This window comes from Anser cygnoides, chromosome 33 (genome assembly GCF_040182565.1).
Source record: "Anser cygnoides isolate HZ-2024a breed goose chromosome 33, Taihu_goose_T2T_genome, whole genome shotgun sequence".
Classification (NCBI taxonomy): Eukaryota; Metazoa; Chordata; class Aves; order Anseriformes; family Anatidae; genus Anser; species Anser cygnoides.
Window position 1 is genome coordinate 3,350,804 of NC_089905.1, and position 16,418 is coordinate 3,367,221.

General features: G+C 40.3%; 1 protein-coding gene across 1 annotated transcript in view; it reads right to left on the minus strand.

Moving 5' to 3' along the window:
* Positions 1-16,418, minus strand: part of LOC106048526 (GON-4-like protein) — a 30,514-nt gene that overhangs the window by 4,628 nt on the left and 9,468 nt on the right. The window contains exons 11-28 of the mRNA XM_013200469.3: positions 15,859-15,960; positions 14,540-14,580; positions 14,132-14,235; positions 11,830-12,028; positions 11,035-11,121; positions 10,343-10,514; positions 10,003-10,147; positions 9,661-9,811; positions 8,923-9,039; positions 6,017-7,753; positions 5,197-5,440; positions 4,065-4,246; positions 3,335-3,532; positions 2,630-2,773; positions 2,005-2,148; positions 1,587-1,706; positions 1,183-1,296; positions 484-691 (exon numbers count right to left, since the gene is read on the minus strand). Coding sequence (XP_013055923.3) covers positions 484-691; positions 1,183-1,296; positions 1,587-1,706; positions 2,005-2,148; positions 2,630-2,773; positions 3,335-3,532; positions 4,065-4,246; positions 5,197-5,440; positions 6,017-7,753; positions 8,923-9,039; positions 9,661-9,811; positions 10,003-10,147; positions 10,343-10,514; positions 11,035-11,121; positions 11,830-12,028; positions 14,132-14,235; positions 14,540-14,580; positions 15,859-15,960 — 4,209 coding nt within the window. The remainder of the gene's footprint in view (positions 1-483; positions 692-1,182; positions 1,297-1,586; positions 1,707-2,004; positions 2,149-2,629; positions 2,774-3,334; positions 3,533-4,064; positions 4,247-5,196; positions 5,441-6,016; positions 7,754-8,922; positions 9,040-9,660; positions 9,812-10,002; positions 10,148-10,342; positions 10,515-11,034; positions 11,122-11,829; positions 12,029-14,131; positions 14,236-14,539; positions 14,581-15,858; positions 15,961-16,418) is intronic.

Here is a 16,418-nt window from a genome sequence, read left to right on the forward strand (position 1 = left end):
AGTTTATACACCCTGTACTTCAAAGAATGCACTCTGCAATCAATTTTGTTCACCTTTGTGGCTTACTACAACCAGGTAAGGGGAAATGATGAGCACATGAAAGAGCTTAAGTACGCAGCCCAGAACAAAATTCTCTTATTTTGAGTTGTGCTAACATGAAAACTAGCAAAAAAATAAATAAAAACTATCATGGACAGGTAGTACTGGGGATAAGATTAATATGCTGACAACAGAAGCTTAAACGTATCAGTAATTCTAAAAACTGGAGAGTATTTCTCTGGTCAGGAAAGCTTTTTTCAATGTTCTGGATATATGCATGTTTAAAGCATCTAGAATGGATGAAGACAAGGAAAAAATGAAAGAAATATTAGAAGTTATTATCTCAATGAATCTCTGTTAGGAAGTTCTATACTTATTTTCACTTGTGGGAACCAGTTTGGACAAAAATGATAGTAGCTGCCTGCGCAAGAGACTTTCACGTACCTGACGTGAGAGAGTCCACTTTCCTAGATACGGTTTTTGTTCTGCGCTGGACATCCTCTCCCTCATCTCTGTTTTCCAAGCTTTCTTCTGCAGGTTCCTTAGACATTCCAGAATCCTTCCCTTCAGGCTGAGGACTTGATTCTTGTTGAACAAGGGAAGCAGTCAGTTCTTGAGAATCTTTATTTTTATAAAACTTGTTTTCACACACCTGCAAACCAATATATAGGCATGTAATTATAGACACAGTGTACCGATCCAAACCTAACACCTCAGCCTTTCTTCCAAAGCATTACTTGACTCTAACTAAGCCTTCAATTTGGCAATATGTTTGCATTTAGGAAGCTGAATCTTTATTATTAGGAATAGGTAGAGTTCTCTCCGTATAGTGGCCACACAAGCATCTTCCACCAAAAAAATATATAATCTTATTTTTAACTCAAAGGAACGTCAGAATTGACACTATTTAGCATAGCAAGGAAGGGCAACAGAAAGCGAGAAGGAGATAGACGAGAGAAGGCCGGGTAGGGCAGTCAAGGCTCCAAAGAAGACAACACTATTGGTTATCTTTTATTTTCTTCCCCAACACATTACAGAGACAGGAGGTCCCAGGCTTAACAGATCATCACAAAAAAACAGTGGGACTCTTGACAGAACTATTCTGCTCACTCACCACTCCAATGACGTGGCCTATCAACTAACCTTACTACTGCAATGGCTGCAGGTCCTCCTTTTGCTTTTCTTTAGCTTGAGGTCGATACTCCCTTCATGGCAGGAACATGAACATTCCTTCATCCCATCTACCCACTCGACCTCCTGGAAACAGACAGACTCCAGCTGATAAATGTGCACGGTACACAAAGATGACGGTCAGGGCAAGGTTGACCCCAAAGGGAGTCAGGAAGGGCTGGAGCAGCACTCTGCGTGTACCCTGAGAGAACTAAAACAATTATGCTGCTAGCAAGCAAAGCACAATGGAAACATTTCATTCCCTTTCTTAAAATCTTTATAGGCTACTGTCATGTCTCTATACAGACATTTATCCTCACAGACATGTGTTTGCTTAGAGTCCAAATATGTGGACTAGTGAGATATCCCAGGCCCACCTTGTCATTGTTCTGGCCTCCGATCTCTTTACGTTTCTTATTTTTTGAGGCTGTGTGCATCTTGGGTGGTTCATCCTCTTCTTCTACATCTGGCAAAGACACCTCTTCAAACCCATCAAACTAAAAAAACAAAACAAAAATTGCTTATCGTGATAGCTCTTCACAAGACCAAACTTCATTTTCCCCATGAATTTCTGAGTATTGAGCTCAGTTCCAGTGCACCACCAGTTCAACTATGTTAGAAGAGACATAAATGCTGTAAAGACATTTGAGAAGTTTGCTCCAGTCCACCAACAGCTATCCCACCCTGCTATTTCAGTCACTCTGGAGATGCAGCCACGATTTGAGTCCTTCAAGTTGAAACATTTCTATCATCTCTGCTTTTATCTTTTCTGGTCTTGCAAAAAGATTCCTCCACCTCATATTCCTTCTCTTCTGTCCAGTTGATTTCCTCAAAATCTCCCATGCGGTTGGCCGAGGGACGTAAGTGATCAAAGAAAACTGAGAACTCATCCTGCAAGTGGTCATGTCCTTTCAACAGTTGCCACACCTGAGTCTTCAGCTAAAATAAAGAAATCCAGAGAAAACAAGCATTTCATTCCATGTCATCACGTTCTTTGAAGGATTTCTTAGGGTAAGCAGAACATCAAGGCTTATTATAACTCCAGCATGGAATTGTATACTTGCATTGTTACTACCTCATGAATATTTTGAGATCATTCCATATTCAGCTATCAAATTAGCAAAAAAAAAAAAATCCCTCCAAAACTCTAGGCAGACTGCAGAAGGCACTAAGCTAAAATGTCACTGGCAAGGTGATAAAAGCAAGGTGGAGGTAGGAGAGAGGAGACTCAGGCGGGCCAGTTAATTGTAAAGCCTGTTGAGAAGGGCAGCTTCGATTCTCTACCACACCCCACGGAGGGAGATCAGACTTGGTAAATGCTCATGATCCCAAAGAGCAGCACATGGGAACAGTGCAGCAAGCTAGCTTATTGTGTTCTCAGGACTTATGAGAGAAAGGAGGTACCTGGAACCCTCATTACCTCTGCAATCTCCTGCGGAAGGCAGTCCACACAACTCTGCAGAACTTTGATGATCTTTTGATGGTGGGCAGGATTTTCAGCAAAACAAATCTCCAGTTGCCTGAGGAACTTCCGGCTTTTTTCAAATGCTTGCTGCTCTTCAAACTGATCAAAAGAAAAAGATTCACCCCTCACATCCAAAGATGTACTTCCAAGTATCTCTAGTTGGCTTAAACAAACTATTAAAATACCTCTCCTCTTTTGCTATTTGTTTTCCATTTGTATGGATACACACTGCAAAACTGAGAAGAGGTGGAAGATGAGAAATAAAAAGCACTTTGTATATCGATACTTCCATGAGCTGTAAAATTTTACTTCAACCACATGCGCAAAAGACAGGAAAATTCAGAAGGAATGTAACGGGCGAAAGCCTGCATCTTAAAAAGTGGAAGGCTGATTTCTGAGACAAGGGAACCATTCCACTTGCTGCACATTGCCTCTCTGCAGTCAGGTTCTAGGATGCAACTTGGAAAGGCTGATTCCCCACAGTCGTATTTGAGTTTTATAACAGACACTAGACTTTTCAATTCCAACTAATAAAACAGAAGGTAAGCAACTGATTTACCCTGTTTTTCCTTGCCCTAGGAAGATTTCCTCATTCTTTCATTCCCACAAGCATTGTCATTGTCTGCTTAAATTGTGGTCTGCTTCTTTCATTCTACCTACCAGTCCACACTCCAAAGCTTGTTCTGGTAAAAGGAAGGCAGCGAAATCTGTGAGCAACTGTGGCCAGTCATGCAACAGTTTCTGTAAAGTGAAATAGAGATCCACAGCTGTTCGCTTGTCCATGCTAATCTCAAATTCATAGATAACACGAAGGAAGTCTTCATACTTTCCAGGAACATGCTGCAATGCTTCACGCACCTGCAAAGAACAAGACCTTTATAGGACTGCCTAACATTCAGGAAGAAAATAAATTAATCTGGGAATCTCTGATCACTTGTTACCCAGCTTTCATATAATGCTTCCACTTTTGGTGGGCCAAGAAAATCTCTTCCTTAAAGATAAATGCAGATTGCTCACAAGAGAGAAAAGAACCAAATTCAAGACCCAAGAAATTCTGAAATTAAAACTGACCCAGTGTTGTGGGCTGACCCCAGGCAGCAGCTGAACACCCCCACAGCCTCTCACTCTCTCCCTACCTCCCCAAAAGAGGACAGGGGAGAGAATAAGAAGAGCAAAAGCAAGAAATCTCACAGGTCAAGATAAAGACAATTCAGTAAGTGAAGTACCACCAAATGGGGTGCTAAGAAGAAAGGTAACTCCATCCTAGTCAGAACCATTAGTTAGTTTCTAACCGCAGTTAGAAATGGCAGTTATGTGGCTCAGGTGGGAACTGTGAGGATTCACAGTGTGCGACGTTCCTGTTTCTGGGTTACTTATTGGTCTGGCTTACTCTGGTTAGATAGGCTTGTGCAAATGCCAGATCTTTCTGTTCCCGCAGGGGATCTCTCTCCAGGATGTCTTCATCATACAAGAGGAGCAGCTTAGACGTGTCTTTGCTGGCACGAGTCCGTCCCCTCTTATTTCTGGCTCTGTGGGAACTCCTGCTTTTCCCAGGGGCTTTCACGTTCTCTCCTGTGAAGAAGCACAAAGCAAGTTGTACATGCACTTACACATTCTGGGCTGGCAGACAACTACTCCTCTAGACCAACATTACGATAGAGAAGTAGGTTTTCAGACTTAGCGATGAGTGAACTGTTTACATCCTCTTGTATGTGTATGAGCAAAATACCTCTTATTAGTCAGGCTGGCTAAGATTTAAAATTGGCTGCTTACAGCAACTGATGAGAAAAGTCTCTGGATACATCAAGAAACCCATCTTTGACCCTAGCTGCTACTCAGCTAGCAGTCTGCTAAAAAACGAGTAGGTAAATCTAGTGAATACCAGGGGCAAAACTGCAGATGTGGTATGAGCAGCAGAGCTGGACTTAACACTTGCAATTTACTCTTCTGGCTTATTACTCGCACAAATACAGTTAACATCACAGATAACTAACTGGTGTCAGATAATATGGAATGAAATACCACACAAAGATTTGCTACCTTGAGATTTTTGTGTCTTTAATCTTGGGAATCTACTGGTCTACTGGGTCAACCTCAAAGATCCCTGTTTAAATTCATCTACTGGTTGCTATATTCTGTAAAGGCATTATTTTGTTTCCTTGACTGCTCCCAGCATGACATTATAACACAAAATTCAACTTAAAAGTATGACTATTTAATCTTGTTCTTGTATTGATTTGGGGTATTAGTTGACACAAGGCACAAGTCTCACGTCTGCAAATTCCTAAAGCATAAATACATTAAAAAGAACTGAAGATGCTCAGCTGACATAAGCAAGGGCTTCTATGTTAAGAGCCATTCTTACAGAATTATGATTGTTATAAAATTTTCAGATGGAAAGCAATACTAAGCTCAGAAATGCTAAGTGAAATTAAACCCAGATGAAGTTTCCCTATGGTTTTGCTTTTAATGCAGGCAGCAGTGCCCTGTACCCTGCATCAAAAGAAGCCAACAAAACTTACCTGGTGGTATTCTGTGGGCTTCCACCTGTGGGGCCATCTTTGTCAAGGTGAAGGCTGATTTAGGTTCTTCTGACACATCTCCACAAACTTCATCATCTTTCTGTAAACTCTCTATTCCTTCCCCTTCCTCCTCCTCTTCCTCCTCTGGCTCAGAGTTCTCTTCCTGGGAATTCTCTTCTTCAGAATCTCCTTCTTGGCTTAAGCGTCTCTCTGTTGCAAGCCAAGTAAGTTTTTCCATTGTCTCCTTTGAAAGCAACAACAGAAATCCACATTATTTTCTTTCAGTGTTTCTTTGAACGTCATTCAGCAACTAGCTCACTCCATTATAATCCTAACAGTGCTGAACACCACCACAGATCAATATCTGACCACAGGGTTCTAGTAAAATGACAGAATTCCACAAGAACCAGAACTGCCCATTTTTGTATCACACACAAACTTCAACTCAGAATCGAACATGTAAAAAAGCCTTAAGTTAGAAAGGATTCCTTAATGGTCTTATCTCTTAAAGGCTCAGTGGAATTGTGTCTTGGAAATTAACGCAGTTAAAGTATTTCTTATTAATGAACAGCTTCAGCTGAGAAAGTCCTTACAGATCAGCAGAATTTAAATCTGGAATTTTGCAAGACATTCCTTTCGCTTAGACTTAAAATCTCAGAAATACGTGGTGTCCAGTTTCTCCAAAACCAGCACAAATATCATGATAATACATGGTTAACAGTCCAGCTTTCCAATTGGAATCAAATTGTGATTTGCCCTTACGTCACTAAGGTGTTTCAGCACACAAATTATTAGCAATTTTTTAAATCTTTGCTTTTACCTGAAGTTCTGGCACTGAAAGAATAGATTCTTCTGAGGCTGATGACATTTCTTCATCCTCATCTTGTGTGAAATCATCGAAGTCATCGTCGTCTTCTTCCTCTTGTCCTTCTCTCTCTCCTCCAGCTTCAGGGCCAGCTGGTGTCCCAACAGACTGGCCGTCCATACTGGACGAATCTTCTGGTCTTCCTAGCGGGCTACTAAATTCTGCTTCGAGATCCACTGTGTACGAATGATTCTTTGGAGACTCGCTGCTTACTTGTGGTCCAGTAACACCACCTGCATCTACCTGCTGTTCATCACGGGGAGATGACTGCAAAGCCCGTCTTTCTTCTTCTCCCTTCTCTTCACACACAGCGTGCTCCTTTTTAATTTCTTTCAGCTCATTTGGACATGAGCAGGCCTCCATGTTCAGCTCCTGGCCAAGACCCAGCATGAATTCCTCCTTCACCTCAGCACATAGAAGATCCCTCTTCGGTACTGGATTTACTTCCTTGACAGCATCGTTTGAATCTTCAGGCTCAATTTTCACTGTTTCATCTGGATCTTCTAAATGAGGCAAAAGGTCCACAGACAACGGCTCTGAAGCATTCTCTTGTCCTTCTACCACTGTCCAGCTACAGCAGTCATTCTTATTTACCATCTCCTGACTGCCATTATTTGAAGTGGCAGGATTTGTACTACATTCCTTCTTGGGGGAGACAGCTGAGCATGTAGCATACAACTCCTGGGGTTCAGCCTTGGGCTCCACCGTGGGGTAGGAATTTTTGCTGCTTCCAGTAGGGCACGAAGGAACCAGATTCAGTTGTTCTTCATTTTCACCAACGGAAGATGCAGAAAGACCAACAGGGTTAGGAGAAACTATCAATGAAGGAATTGAAGAAGTCACTAGAGGCTGATTTAATGGACATGGGAAAGTGGATGGATTTACCAACAAGGTTGTAACTGGAATAGCCTGAGTGCCTCTCCCAACAGTTGTATTTATGGGCTGAATCATGTTGCAACCACTGCCTATATTTACCACTTTCACTGTGGTAGCAGGTACAGTAAGGATGACTGGAGATGGCTGGATCAAAGGCGAAGTCTTTATCAGTGGGGCAGATTTTGTCCCTTTTTTCTTCTGATATCCCTTGCGAACACAAGGTTTGCGTATTTTTGCTCCAGCCAAAGCTGGTAACATTAATTTTGGCTGAAAAGTTATTGGATTTGAAGACACTAATGCTGGTGGTACAGCAGCTGAGAAAGCTTGCCTGGAGTCTGGATGTGAAGCAGAGAGCACATTCTGAAATTCCAAGCCATCCCCACTTCCCACCACTGCTGGAACATTCAAAGGCTGCACTCCTGGCACTGTCTGCATAACTGTAGCCGGTTGGATTAACCGAGGAATCTGAACCATAACTTTGCTGGGTGGAGCCTCTGACTGGGATAACTTCATGGTTTTCTGAATGTTAATAGTGTTGGAAATGGGCTGCAGACAAGGACTTGGTCGAATGAGGACAGGCTTCAGAGCTGAAGACCTCTGTCTTCTCCATGCTCTCCTAGAGAATCGGTTGGCAAGAGGCTTTAAGGTCAGTACTAGTCCCTTTGGCATGAGTAGAGGGTATTTTTCATCATGTTCTGTGTCTGAAGTTTCCTTTTCTGTGCCCAAAAAGACAGATTCTTCATCAGGTGAACCTGGCATCTCCCTCGCATCTTCTGCTAATTGCTTCAATTCCCCCTGAATGGAGGGCAAACTTGCCTAAAGGAAATAAGAGAGTTTTTAGTCCAATCCACAGGTTCTGCCTACCTTCAAACAGCACTGCAGAAGAAAGGCAGTAACTTGCTTCTTAAAGTAAAGCAATTTTTTATTTACTGTTTAACATTCCCAAGTTTTACTCCAGAGCCTTCAAAGGAATCCAAATGCCTAGAAGAAATAACAGAACCAAATTGCTTTGTAAGCGTTCCTTCAGTAAATACAAGGCTGTGGGAGGGAAGCTTCACTGTAACAGTGCCATTAAGAGAACTAGATTTTAGGGCATCTCATTTTTTCCTCAGACACAGACCTCACTGAGTGACCCTCAGTGCAGTCACTATGCCTCCAACTTAGTCTTCACTGTGCAAGGAATCTCAGAGAAAGAATCCTTAGGAAGGGTGAGACATTCGGGTATAATAATCACCAGCCACACTGCAGGTGAACATCATCTTACAAAGAAAAACACAAAAAGGCTGATGGAGCACTGGAACAGGCTGCCCAGGGAGGCTGTGGAGTCTCCTTCTCTGGAGATATTCAAGGCCCGTCTGGACGCCTACCTGGGCAGCCTGCTCTAAGGAACCTGCTTTTGCAGGGGGGTTGGACTTGATGATCTCTCGAGGTCCCTTCCAACCCCTACAGTTCTGTGATTCTGTGAAAAAAACCCACAGATTTCTCCTTTCCTCTTAAAAGGTTAGGTTTTAAGGAGAAAGAACAAACGCTTTCTCCTGGCTATAACACAGTGGGAAAGATAGCAACACCGCTAACCGTAATGCGTAAGGCAAGGGTCAGACTATGTCAATTAACAAATTGATGAAGTCAAATTAAAAAATAAACACATCGAAACAGTCATTAGAAATATGCCCATGTAGCGTGTACAAGGATGTGCCAAAAAGCAAAGAAAATCCACAACAACTTCAGCTCCATACTGCAGCTGGGCAGACACACCAGGAGCAGTGTATAATACTTCACGCTCCTAAGTGCTGCTCTTGATAGATTTACTACCTAGACCCAAGATAACACAGGCTCCCCTGCAATACAATCAGACTACTTTTTGACTTCAGAGCTGTAGCCTACCCAAATAACTCATTCTGAACCTATACTGTATGAAGAACAAGAAAAAAAAAAAAGAGAAATAAGCAAAGCTATGCTGGGTGAAGAAACAGCAGAAACTGTACCTTTAGCCAAAATGGCAGGCGATGTTCTTCTCTCTCCACAGGTGGTTTCCACTCACTAGGCTGGATTTCCTCACAGCACTTGAACAGAACAGGCAACTGCTTTGTCTTTTTATAGTACTGTGTGAAGAGAGGAGAGAATGCAAGACAAGACAACCACAGTCAGAACATCTGTCCAAGAACTGCTGGGATGTAGGCTAAGAATTGTGCTCTGGAAAAGTGTTCATATGAACGCTCGCTGCCATCTTGGTTTCTCTCAGAAAAAAGCACGAAGTTCTAGCAGTTGTGCACGTGTACTAGCTTTAAGTTTCTGTTTCTTATTCTCTTTTCAGCACTGGCCATTAGTTATGGGAGAGGATATTAGGCCTGTTGGACCTATAGCTTGACTGTATGTTTACGTTTACTTTATGTTTTGCTATTTAAAATTTATTTATACAAATTTGTCTGGATTATTGAAGCTACAGCTGTACCAGGACTGTTTGCAATTAGGCTCTGGATTAGATTAGATTAGGCTCTAGGCTGTCAAAATATTAATTAAAATACTTGCAAAATAAAAATCATACGGTCATTTTGAGGAAATTGTCACCCTTAATGGAAGGATCACATTTTCCTTTAAGAAAGCATCAGCACATGTACAAAAAGGTCCTCGGAACAAACAGCACATCTCTTTTTGTATGACAAATATGAACCAGATAGACAAATGTGAAAAATACCAATCCATAATCTGAATGCATCACTTACTCTGATGATATTATCAGGGGCTCGATTCATATTGAGATTCTTGATTCGCACTGTCAGCTGGTGGGCAGTTTTTGTTGGCAAGAGATATTTGCTGATCAAAGGCTTTGGAAACTCTGTCCCTTCAAAATGTTTCAGACCTAAAGCTAATAAACTGAAGAAATAAGGAGAGGGGGAAAAAAAAGAAAAATAAAAAAAAGCAGTCTTTTAGACAGTACTTCAGATTGCTACTTGTATGTGCTGTTCCACAACAGACAGATATTCTTAAAGACTGCATCCTAAAACTTTCCCATATAAAAGGAAGTTCATTGGTGTGCATGTTATTCAGCAATTCTAAGCACCTACTTGTCCTCTGCTTTTGTGAAGATAATCTTGTCCCGGGGAGGGTTTGCTTTCAAGGAACATATTGGCAATAACTCTGGATACATAAAGACTCTCCTTGTTGCCAAAATCCATGCCACTTGCTTTGGCAAACATGGAAATTCATTGGCTGTGTAAAGAATGAACAGATGAGGATAGATAGAGGCATGGGCAAATACTGTTATTCACTACTGACTTCTTGAAAACACTGTTTCTTTTATTCCCTTCACCGCAGAAAATGCTACTTCCTCCCTGGTTTTTAGAATTTGCATGTTATTTAGTTTCTGCTTAAATTTAGATCAGGAAAAAGTAAAAGTATACATACCACTCTTCTTCACAGCTTTGCGAGGGCTCCAGTCAACTTGAACTTGGGCATGAAAATCTTCAATGAGCTGCAGTGCTCCCTTCAAGTTACATGGCTGGAACATTGTTTGAAATTTAGGATAGAATGACTGACGAAGCAGTGTAGAGCTTCGAGCAAAGTTACCAAGCTCACTCTACAAAGTCAGACACAGAGAAAAGATAAAAGGTTAAGAACACATATGTAAACACAATAATGTGACCTGTAAAAGCTGGTGAGTCACAGGCACAAAAATACATCACTACAGATATCTTCTGTCTTATTTTTGACCTCTAAATCTAGGAATAATCTCTGTATTTTTTTTTAAAAACTTACTTTTGTCTGATCATATTAATTCACCAACTTTCTGGAATCTATCAAGATCACAGAATGTTCACTAATTACATAAGTTTTTTGAACTTTGTTTTCAGTGTTTCCAAGCAAACAGTAGAAAACTACAAAGATACGCCACTTCAAAGCACTGTTATTAATCAGCAAAACGTGATTTATTTCTTCAAGTAGTGAGCATGCTAACAGGAGGCTAACACCATTGTCTTGTTTAGTGGTAGTCTCTCTCAATTGCATGGGATCAGTTAAACAAATTAAGCTCTCTAAATATCACCAGTGACCAGAAATCATTAAAGCTTGTGTAGCTCTTTTTAAAGACATATCCTTACCAAAAACATCCTAGTGGTACTGGCCTCTGAACTTAAAGCAGGGTTGGAACTTGCAAGAAGATGGATTTGAGTCAGAAGCTGAACATGCTTGAAGAATAAAATCAGACAAATAGGGATTGTCAGCGTATCAGTAACACAAGAAACTGGAAAGCTTAAGTATAAAGGTTCAAGAAACATCTCCCAAGCACCACAAAAAAAGAAACAAACCAACAGTCTGACTTCAAAAGAAATCCTTTCAACAATAGAAAACTGAGGGGAAACTGGAATACAAATAGGCAGCATAAAAAATTACTTCTGATATTATAGTTTCTATTCCACAGAGTTGGAACACATCACCTGTTTAAGTCTTAGGGCACATTCCTAGCTTTTATACAAAATCTCACACCATAATGAGCAATACAGAAAGGATTTTTTTCTAATAAAATACTTGTTTCTTCAGAAAGAATGACTTCAGCAATCCCTATGTGCACATGTTCAAACAACATATGCCTTGCTTTGCAGCTGAAAGATTAAAAAGGTAATTTGCTTTACATGTATAACACAAGATCTTTTTCTTTAGCTTGCATTTGAGAGATTTGTGTCCTTTCCTTGCTGCTACACACCATGACAAGACACTGTATTGGGTAACTATAGTTAATTGTAGCTTTTTCAATTAATTTCTAAAAATGAAACAGCAAGCCAAAGTGCTTGCCGTACCACTGGCTTCCCCCTTTCCCATGCTGCAGCAGCATACAGCATACATACAATATATGAATATTCCATAGCCCAAATATAATATTGATAATATTTTATTACCTGCTGCATTTGCTGCTGGAGCCTTTTTCTTTGCGTACAGTCAAGAACAAGGCTTTGGAGAGGCTTCTCATTGTGAGGTTTTGATTTCTCTATCTCTTGTGGTGGCTTGATAGAAGACTTTTTCATTCTCAACTGCTCAAGTTGTTCCTTCACTGTCCGGTGTTGTTCATTCAGTAAATTGGCCAGAGGCTCTTCAAATCTGTTTGAGACCACAGAATCACAGAATCGTCTAGGTTGGAAGAGACCTCCAAGATCATCTAGTCCAACCTCAGCCCTAACACTAACAAGTCCTACACTAAACCATATCACTAAGGGCTACATCTAAACGTCTTTTAAAGACCAGGCAGACCAAAATATAAAAAGCATAGGACCTAATGACCATTCCTATTCTATTAGAATATTTTACTTTTTTTTCCAAGTTGAAATATTCTGTCAAAGTGTTGAGTAGCATGGAGAGAGTAGTTCTTAAACTGTACACCCCGTAACACTGTTTTAGTTTTGGGATGCCATGCCAAAATTATTCCACTTAACCTCTATTCCAAGCACAGCTAACACTCTTGTTCACTGTTCTCAGTAGTGCTCCACGTTTGTTGTAGTCAAGTGCTCAGACACACTCCAGAGCAGCCAGGAGCTAACGTAATCTATAATACAATAAACCCAACCCTATTTAAATTATAGCATCAGGCAAGGTCCAAACTCAAGGTGTTATGGGTGGCACGTTACTATAATTATCTCCAGAAACATCACACGCTGACTCAAATGCTATTACTTTTTCTTCTTCCTTTATTTTTCTCCACTTTTTTTTTTTTTTTTTAAGGTTTTGCCTAGCTTTATGCAGACTATTCCACTGGACATCCGATGACACGATAGTAAAAGCTACTTCTGTAGCAGAAAAGGGGATGTACGTATTTCTGTTCTTTTCAAAACTAACTTCATGTATCCTCCCTGGCCTTATGGTGTAATTAAAATACGTATTTTATTTTGTTTTGTTATTCAGTTAATATTCTGATTTGTTAGTTAACAGCTTTACTTTTGTAACAGGCCAAAAGTCGATTATAAATGAAGTTGTTCCAAGATGCATCTAATGTAAGATATCATAAAAACAATAAACTCAGGAAACAGGTATTTTGCTACAAAACATACTTAAACTTCAAGAGTCCTGTACACAGATAAAACTGGGGAAGAAAAAATTAGGAGGAACGGCATGCCAAAGAAGTAAGAATAAACTAGCCATCACCAAAAACAAGTGCATACAGATTGTAAGAGAGAGCATGAAGTTTCCCTGATTTTAGTCTGTAGCTGGTTTAAGATTTGCTGTGCTCTCCTCTGGTACTGCTCATCCAGAGAGAGTATCAAGAAATTCCAGCCGTCATTTTAGCTCCTTTCCCAAACAGATACAGCTTGATCTTGAGGTGATCTGCCCCATAAATAAGGAGACACCATTCTTATCATAGTTCACCTTTAGACAATTTTCGTAATTTCTTTAATAGGCTTGTATTATTACCTAGAAAGTAATGCTTTAAAGTCTTTTCTCTCTGAGGTGCTACATCAAGTATAACCCACATCAAAAATCATTAGAAGATAATTTCTGAATTTTATAGCTGTTTCAGACCTAGGCCTCAGCAATTGTATGTAGTTCTCTTCCTTTGGAAATGCTACTATTATATTCAAGTTATTTGCTTAAAAGACAAGATTATACGCTTGGTCAAGCTCCTCAGGAGTCTCTTATAAAAAAATATAAGGGCAGTAACTGAACTTTACCAATCAACCCTCCCCCCCAACAACAACAAAAAAAGGCAAGAAAACTATTATCTCTTTGAAAGGAGTTCAGAACACTACACCCACCACCAAACTGTAAAGCACAAGAATTAGAGAGCTAGAGTACCTATTGCTTTGAGCTTGGGTTGTTCTCTGCACAGAATATGCACAGCTTTGATCACATACACAAACAACATATGCAGCAACACCCCAGTATCCAGTGTCTCTATCCATCGCTTTGAATCGTTGTGTTGTTGTCAATCAGGCAATATACTGCTCCAATAACTATTGTTTTATTGTTTAACAGCTGAAGCAAGTGTCTTAAAAGCTTGCCAAGCCATTTTCCCAGAAGAATTAGTGTAATAAAGGGGTTATATATGGAAGGCCTTCAGATAAAATGGATGATAGCCTTTAAAGCAGTAGCCTTTTCTCAAAAGGCATTATCTCCTTAGGGGATGGCATAGTACCTGCAGGTGACCAAAGGCTTTTTACCGTAAGAGAATTATTAATATTTAGTTTTATGACAACTATCAAATGATCCTACCTAAGCGCCTGTGGTGTATTAAAATTTGGCCGTGACTCTGTAACATTATCTTCATCTTCTGGACCTTCATCTTCCATGTTTGAGAAACCCATCTCATCCTGAAACTGACAACACGTGTAGTAACAATCAGAAAAAAGAAAGCTCAACAAGTACATTTACTACACAGTGTCTTCAGTTAACAAAGCTCATGGTGATCCTCTTAGCACGTACATTCATCTCTACAGGAATTTATGGAAGTTCCTATGTAAGTTCCATCCCAATGGTAAAAATTACACTTTTATGGTAGAGCCCTTTGCACATATTCAGCACCGAACATTTACAAAGGCCCCCCTTATGGCTTTAGCGATTTCATGCCAGATCTGACAAAGATCTATTACTCTTCAGTGCTATACCCAATACATCACTTACTGTCTCAAACAGCTCCTCCATCAGTTCATTCACTTCCTTTTCTGCAAGTAAAATTAAAAAGAAAAATGAAGATTCCTCGTGCAAGAAACATTCATCAATCCTGTCATAATCTCAAGCCAGTTAAGGAATCTCTCTTGCAAAGCGTAACCCTCCTCTTGTAAACAGAGGGCCGAGAAGGAACAACCTCTGATATATACAGAATGTTTGAGGTTGGAAGAGACCTCTGGCTTCATCTGGTCCAACTGCCTTCCTCAACCAGAGTCACCCACACCCACTTGCAACATCCAGGCTGCTTCTGAAAAATCTCCAAGGACGGAGATGCCACAGTCTCTCTGGGCATCCTATGCCAGGGCTCAGTCACCTGCACAGTGTAAAAGTGTTTCCTGATGCTCAGACAGAACCTCCTGCTCTTCACTTTGTGCCCATTGCTTCTTGTCCTGTTGTTGGGCACCACTCAAGCAAGCCTGCTCTGCCCCTTCCCTTCAGGTATTTACAGACATTGGTGAGATCCCCCTCGATCCTCCTCTAGACTGAACAGCTCCAGCTCTCAGCCCTTCCCATATTTGAGATGCTCTAGAACCCTTATCATCTTTGTTGGACTCTCCTTGTTACATCCATGTCTCTCTTGTAATGGGGAGCCCAGAACTGGAACTTGTACTCTCGGTGTGGCCTCACCAGTGCCGAGTAGAGGGAAAGGATTGTCTCCCTCAACCGACTGGCAACACTCCTCCTAAGGCAGCCCAAGATACCATTAGCTTTCTTTGCAGCAAGGACACACTGCTGGCTTACATTATATTATACCCCTTTTTATTGCTGGGCCCAAGAAAATTTCTGTTGAGACTGTTTTTAATCACAAATATTTTGGAAAAACTAAATTAAAAAATAATAATTTTAAAACGAAGTTAATCTGCAGTAAGACCTAAAATAAATACGCTTTACTGAGAACACAATAAATGATACACTCTTTAAACTGTAACTCAAAGATTGCAATGACTTGAAGAAAACACTCAAAACATAAGGCAGGCATTCACTTTCCGATTTGGCTGTAGCTTTATGAAAGACTGCACTATCTAAAAATTATTCTTCATTCTTTGCTATACAGTAAAATGCATCTGATAGCACAGCAGCTCTGGCTAGATACTTTTATGTATTCACAGAAAGCCAGTTCTGCATGGAAAAGGTGTTCAGTATGCAAAGTGTTTTTATTCTATTTTTTTTTTACTTATTAGCCTACACTGCAAAGCCTTTGCAACAAAACACTTTTCAAAATAAATTACTAATCCTAATGAGAAAGGAAGTGGGATTCCCAAAGGACTTACTGGTAATTCTCACCGCACGATCATTTCTGAAGTCTTCTGTATCTGGTTCATCCAGATCTTCCAGGAAGTTGTACTCAGGGTCATCATCATCATCTAATTCATCTAATAGGAAGCATGTTTTGAAACGTCATTACCCTGCCCCAAGACCAAACAGTATCCAGGAAGAGAAGCACTTAGTTTATTGCCTGATCTTACACAAAGAGGGCTAGGATTACTGCTTGAAATTAACTGTTTATTTTTATGGAAGCAATATCAAGTCCATCCTCTTCAAACTAAGCTACTAACCACCTTTATTCTTAGTCATTCCCATTTAGAAAAGTTAGATTTGTTCTGTATGGCCCGAGTTTCAGCTAAAATTAGAAAGAATGAAATATTGCAATACATTGGAAGAGTATTCCAATTTTTGTTTTACAGTCAATTGTACAACTCTATGTAACCTGTAAATCCAGAACAAAAGAAAGTCAAGCCCAAAACTGTTCTCTCTCTTCAAGAACAAATTAATTTTTTTTTCTACCATAACAGGTCATGTCCCTGCAAAGGAGCATGGCACATTCAGATTC